This window comes from Sorex araneus, chromosome 3 (genome assembly GCF_027595985.1).
Source record: "Sorex araneus isolate mSorAra2 chromosome 3, mSorAra2.pri, whole genome shotgun sequence".
NCBI lineage: Eukaryota > Metazoa > Chordata > Mammalia > Eulipotyphla > Soricidae > Sorex > Sorex araneus.
The window spans coordinates 233,940,871-233,947,686 of record NC_073304.1 but is presented as its reverse complement, the minus strand read 5'-3'; the positions used below and the strand labels follow the sequence as shown (position 1 = coordinate 233,947,686).

Genomic DNA, 6,816 nt, shown 5'->3' with positions numbered 1-6,816 from the left:
GCCTGTCCTTTGCCAACTACAAGACCAAAATGACTGCCCTCCAACGTCCTGCTGGATCTATCACATCTTACAGAAAGGCAATGTAGAGGATTGTTCACGACTCCTACTTGGATCTCTTTGACAGCCATGTCCACATCTGCCCACATACCAAATTCCGCAGGATGGATATGTCATTCCCAACTTCCTCCCTTCTGAAATCCGACATGCCATTTCGTTGGTAAAGACTCATACAGCACCCAGTCCAAAGAAGGTCAGACCCAAACACCTGAAGAATCTGCCACCAGTACTCATCAATACACTGGCTTGGCTCTTCACACGCTGCCTGTCTGAATGCAAGGTTCCATCCTAATGGAAAACCATCAGGACCATTCTGTTGTACAAGAAGGGAGACATCCACAACATCAGCAACTATCGCCCAATCTGCCTTCTGTCTGTCGTCTACAAGTTGTTCACTCGTGTCCTCCTGACTAGAGTAGGCATAACACTAGATGAAGAACAACCATGCAAGCAATCTGGGTTCTGAAAAGGATTCAGCATGATTGACCATATCCACACAGTGACCAAACTCATTGAAGTTTCGCGAGAGTTCAAGATGCCGCTCTGTCTAATGTTCATCGACTTAAAGAAAGCCTTTGATTCTGTTGAGACTGAAGTGGTCATCAAGGCCCTAGCCAAATAGGGCGTTCAAACTCACTACATCAAGATCCTCCGTGAGCTGTATTATGGATTCACCGCCAGGATCTCACCATTCTACAAGGAAGACATAGAGAGGGGTTTGGCAGGGTGATACCATTTCATCAAAACTCTTGAGTGCCACCCTCAAGAACATCATGCGATGACTGGAATGAGAAGGAATGGGAGTGAAGATAGATGGTCGGCAACTATACCACCTATGCTTCGCTTCGCTGATGACATCATTCTCATAACAGCAAACATTAGCCAAGTGGCACAAGCACGTACCAAGACAGTCACACGTGGGGAGGGAGCGCAAACAGGCAAAACAAGAGAGAACCATGGAGAAACGCAGAGGGAGATGCAGTGGGAACTGGTCTGGATGAGGTCCCTGGGTGGAGGGGACACACCACAGCCAGGCCCCCAAGACCAGAACAATAATACAGCAGGCAGGGCGCTTGCTTGCACGCAGCCAACCTGGGTTTGATCCCTGGAAGCCTGCAGCCCGCCGGGAGTGACCCCTGTGCACAGAGCCAGGAGTCATCCCTGAGCACTGTCAGGAAAGCCCCAAAGCCTAAAACAAACGAACAAAAACAGAGTGTACATACAGGGAAGAGAGGCCAGCATCTGCTGGGATGCTGATGGGACCCTCCTGTCCCCCTTAGAACCTGGAGCAGGAGCAGGAAGGCAGGACGGGAGCATGACAGGGCGGGGGACAGCATAAAGACCCCAGAATTGCCTCCTCGTCCCCTGCAGTAGGAGGCGAGCAGTTCAGAGCTCAGGTGTCCTGCCCCACCCCTCTGGGGGGTCTCCAAGGAAAGGTTCCGGGTCATGTGCATCTGGACCCGCAGTAACCCAGATCCCCTGGAGTGGGGAGCCCGTCTCCCACAGACCCACTTCCCAGCCCCCCTTTCCTTGTCTCTGCCTCACTTCTCTGCCTCTCTGAGGACAGGTGTTTATGTCCCCAAGCCCAAGGGATGCAGCTCCCCTGGGACCCGTGTGACTAAAAGTAGATATGAGGGTGTCTGGGATGGTCCATCTTCGGGCATGTACAAGCTGACCACAAGGAAGTGATGTGGTGACATGCTGGGGGGGGGGGCCTCCCAGCTGTGGGCACCCAGGGGAGGCACCACCTTCTCTAGAAGCTTCCTGTCAGCAGCTGAGTCAGCCGGAAGGAGTGTTGGAGACTGAGACCAGCCAGAGTAGTGGGGACGCGAGAGCTGTCCCCCACCTCTGCAGGACCCTACACAGCCTGCTGCTGCGGCCACCTCCCCGCCACGTAATGAGCCCATGGGTGCAGGCCCCGTGGCTTCCCTGGGCGCTGCTCCTCATCCACATCCCAGGTGAGTGCTCGAGGGTACACACAGCCGCGGGGATGGTGTGGCAGAGAAGCTTCCAGAACTGCTCTCATGTCACCACCCGGACACAAGGGCCCAGTGGGAAGAGGCGAGTTGGGCTGGCAGGGAAGGGAGCGCAGAGTCGGACCTTAGAAATGGTGACCTGAAGCCACACACACACACACACACACATACACATACAGCAATCACACACACCACACACACATACACACACCACTCACACAAACATACCAGACACACACACCCCACTCGCACACATACCAGACACACGCCACTCACACACACACACACCACTCACATACACACATCATTCACTCATATACACCAGACACACACACATACCACTCACACACACATACACCAGACACACACACCGTACACACACTACTCACACACACATAAACACCACTCACACACATCATTCACATACTACATACACACCACTCACACACACACCATTCACACACACTACATACACACCACTCACACACACCACTCACGCACACACCAGATAAAGACACACACACCAGACACACAAACACCACTCACACACATCACTCAAACACATACACATAGACACACACCACTCAGACACACACATACACACCACTCAGACACACACACACACACACTTCCCCTTATATCACACACCAGACAGTGGAGGGAGCTGCTCCCTGCTGTCTCTATGCCTGAGGAAGGCCTCGCTCCTGCCTCTGCCAGTCAAGTCCCCAAGTCCTGGACGGACGGACACCCAGGGGCCCTGACAACACCTCCCTCCTGCCTCCACTGACTGGCCGGCCATGCAGGTCATGTTGGGAAGGAAATCGGGTTTCCTGGGAAATGGGGTCCCTGCACTGGGCTGAGGGGGCATCAGGATCAGGTGGGGTCTGCGCACGCCAAGGTGAGGCGATTTCATTAACCCCAAATGCCCTTGAGAATTTTCTGGAACCCTCTCTGTGGGGTTCAGTCTCCTGGGGGACATGGTATGGGACATCCTGCCAGTGTCCGGCAGGGGGCTCAGGTGGTGTTTGGGGGAGTTTCGGGTCCTGCTCCTGGTTGGTGCAAGCAGGAAGGGCAGCGGGAGAGGAGATTGGGGTCCGGAGGAGGGGGATGCAGGGGTCAGAACCTGCAGCTGAGCTCTGAGAGGTCACAGGGGGTGTGGCTGATGGGGGAAGTCGATGTGAGATGGGGGCCTACAGGGAACCCCATGATGCCTGGGTGCCCTGAGCCGACTGTGCTTTCCAGGCTGTGTGTCCCTGAGGGGCCCCGGCTCCGTGAATGGCATCGTCGGTGGGTCCCTGAGCGTGAGGTGTACGTACGAGCAGGAAGATGAAAACAACAGCAAATACTGGTGCGAATCTTCATGTGTGATACCATGGGATGTGGTTGTGAAGACGTCAGAGACACAGCGAGAAGCAAGAAGGGGCCATGTGACCATCAGGGACGAACCAGAAAACCTCACCTTCACCGTGACCTTGGAGAACCTCACGGAAGCCAACGCGGGCACGTACTGGTGTGGGGTCCTCTGGCCTATATACAGCAAGGATCTCGTGGTCCCGGTGGTGGTGTCCGTGTTCCCAGGTACAGCCCTTCCAAACAGCATCAGGAGAAGACATTTGTCTGCCTGTGTGTGCATGATGGTGCATGTGTGTTGTATACATGTGTATGTTTGGTGGGAGTGTGTCTGTCCCACAAGCACGTGCCCACTCAGGCCATTCTAGGCCTTTCCTGCCGCATCCTGGCTCGCTCTCAGTCTGAACCTTTGTGGAGGGGTGGGAGGGGGCACAGCAGTGGGGCAGCCCAAAGTGGGGTGCAGGCTGCTGTGCATCGAGGGGACTCCTACAGCCCTGCTGGCAGCCCCTGCCTGCATTCACCCCCCCTCGGCCTTGATTCTCTCACCTGTGCGAGTCCCTCACCTGCTCTGTACCTGGTTTTTAAGACAGAGGAAGGGAAGGCCAAGGAGGGCTTGGAGCAGGAATACTCTGAGCACTGTCAGGCCCGCTCCTGGCAATGCTGGGTCCTGATGGGGCCAATGCTGCTGAGGGTGACCCGGGAAAACGCAGACTCAGTCACAGAGATGCTGGGGTACAGCGACAACCTGAGCTGGACCGGGCCCACTGGGTTCTGGCTGGCGGGGTCTCTAGAGTGCTTCTGTTTATTGGGGTATCTGGGACACTCAGGACAACCTGAGTTTAGGGGCAACCCCCCGTACATCTCTCTGGCCTACTAGATCCTTCTTTGTGCCCAACCCCCAATATATCTCTCTGGCCTTCTAGATCTTTTTTTCTGGTCTTCTCTTCACCTCAGGAGGTGCAGTGGCCCCATGGCCACCACAGGGCAAAAAGAGAGGGCGTCCAGCCTGAAAGGGGCTGCCGTTACTAGGCCCCCTGGCACTGTAGGGATTCCAGAAGGTCCTGGTCACAGTAAGCCTGAACTCCAAGATCAGAGGGGTCAGGGGTCCACATGAAGCATGGAATCTCAGGGTGCGACCTCATTGCACCCCAACATGCAGATGGAATGAGGTCCTGTCTCTTAGTTCCTCTCTGATAAGTCCACAGGCTGCTGTGGGGTTCGGGCCACGCCTACAGGCCCCAGGGACCTTGTGTGAGCCATGCATTGACGTGTCATGAGGCGTGACCCGGTGTGACCCATGCTTCCTTCAGCCTTCCCGACAGCCCTCCATGCTGCCTCCAGCACCCCAGGACCCCACCTGGAACCAGCCGAGCCCACCCAGCAGGAACCCCCAGACCTTCCCCCCACTAATGATCCGGGGTCCAGTGGCAGAGGGTGAGTGTCCCTCCATCCGCGCCCCCTATGGGCCAGCTGCACAGCTCATGGTCCCCTGGCCTGTCCTGACATACAGCCTGGCCTCGAGGGTCTGTGCCATGAACAGACCCTGGTGACAGAGAGGGATATCCCGGGGCAGCTGGCAAGGGAACAGGTGATGAGAGCTCAGGGACGACGGGCATGGGGACAGTGCTCAGAGGTGACCAGCAAGGACAGCGAGTCTGGGCAGCACCTGCAGGTCCTGTTCTCAGTAATCTTCAGAAATGGTCTCTGAGGGGACAGATATTGCGAGATCCTGCGGAACAAGCTCTAGACACCCCAATAGCCAAGCAGCTCATAGAGACGTGGACTCAGTCCTTGCACTGTCCCCCAAACCCTGCCAGGCACTTGGGCCTGAAAGAGGTGGTCACCGCTGACTTGGGGGACTCTTATTCGCTGTGATGAAGGAATACTGCAGGAGACAAGCAATAAGCAAAGTTCCCTGGGGTGAGTCCCTCCTCCAGCTGGTGCCCCCAAATGTGCAGACCGAATTGGAAGTGTGCCTGGGTCCCCCACTCCGTCCCAATGACCACGCCCTTCCTGGTCCCCTCTCGGGGCAACCACCAAGCAGGGACAAGGCATTGCCCGGGAAGCCGCTCTGCCCAGCTCTGACCTCTCCTGGGCCTGTGTGGCCGCAGCACAGAGGGCCCAGTGGAGAGCTCCAGGTGTCCTCGAGGACGGCGCTCATGTCCCCGTGTCCCCTCAGGTCCTTGCTCAGCAGCGTTCACTGCCTGCTCCTGATCTTCCTGAAGGTGCCCCTACTGCTGGGCATGATGGGGGCCGTGCTCTGGGCGAGCTGGCCACGGAGGGGCCCGCGACAGGCTGACAGCGCCGTGTGACGACCAGGAGGCCTGTGTGAGGACCCGCGGGGAAGCCCAGAAACGCGCCCCAAAATCCTTCGTGGACATCGGGAAGGCTTTTATGGGGCGTCACTCACCAACCAGAAGGAAGCTACGAAGCAAGAGCTGGACCCCCAGTACACATGTGGACTAGAGTCGGATCCCCCGCCCCGTCCTGCCTGGACACTAGAACCGGGCCACATTTGCAGCCCAAGAATAAATACATGTTGAGCTCCTCTCAGAGGAACATGCACCCATGCCTTGTTATTGTCATGCTTTGTCATGGCACAGTATTACATGCATGAGTGCAGTCAGAGCACACACGTACATGTATGCACAATGTCATGTTATATGTGTACATATGAGCACAGTGTTGTGTTATACGCACACAAATGTGTGTGGTGTCAGAGTATACACACATGTTCTGAGGGTCATATTTTATACATATGCGTGCTGACAGTGTCAGATTCTTATACACGTGTGTACAGTGTCAGATCATATATTTACATAAAATGTCATACATATAAGTGCCTACAGTGTCAGATCAAACATACTCAATGCCATATTATACATGCATGTGTACAGTGTCATACATATATGGGTGTAGAGTGAGAGATTATACATACACGTCTGTGCACAATATCATATACACATTGTACATATGTCATTTAGCATCAGGTTATATATCTATTATACAGAGTGTTATATTACTCGTGACCATAGTGTCAGAATATATATGCTACACATGACATTTTGTTCATATGTCATTCAGTGCCAAGTAATACATATACATGTGAGAATGGTGTCAGCAAATAAATTCATCATTATTCTCAGTTTATACATATATGTGTGCATTCAGGATCAAATTATACATGTGTATGCAGTATCATATTATACATATGTAGGCTTATTGTGTTTCCTTGTACATACACATTCATGTAGGGTATTGGAATGTACATACATGTGTGCATACAATATTGGGTTTTATACATGTACATGTGGGTACAGTGTCACAATATAAATACAAATGTATGCACAGGGGCAGGTTATACACACATGTTCACAGTGTGTCATATTATACACCATAGAATAAAACACATATGGAGGGCAGAGGATATACA

At 53.9% G+C, this 6,816-nt stretch overlaps 1 protein-coding gene across 1 annotated transcript; it reads left to right on the top strand.

Annotated features, from left to right (window-relative positions):
• The first annotated feature begins 1,954 nt into the window (after positions 1 to 1,954).
• LOC129403542 (CMRF35-like molecule 6) lies at positions 1,955 to 5,695 on the top strand. The gene is made up of 4 exons (XM_055132278.1): positions 1,955 to 2,015; positions 3,276 to 3,611; positions 4,694 to 4,817; positions 5,563 to 5,695. The coding sequence occupies exons 1-4, from the start codon at positions 1,955 to 1,957 to the stop codon at positions 5,693 to 5,695; spliced, it is 654 nt and encodes a 217-aa protein (XP_054988253.1).
• The last annotated feature ends 1,121 nt before the right edge of the window (positions 5,696 to 6,816 follow it).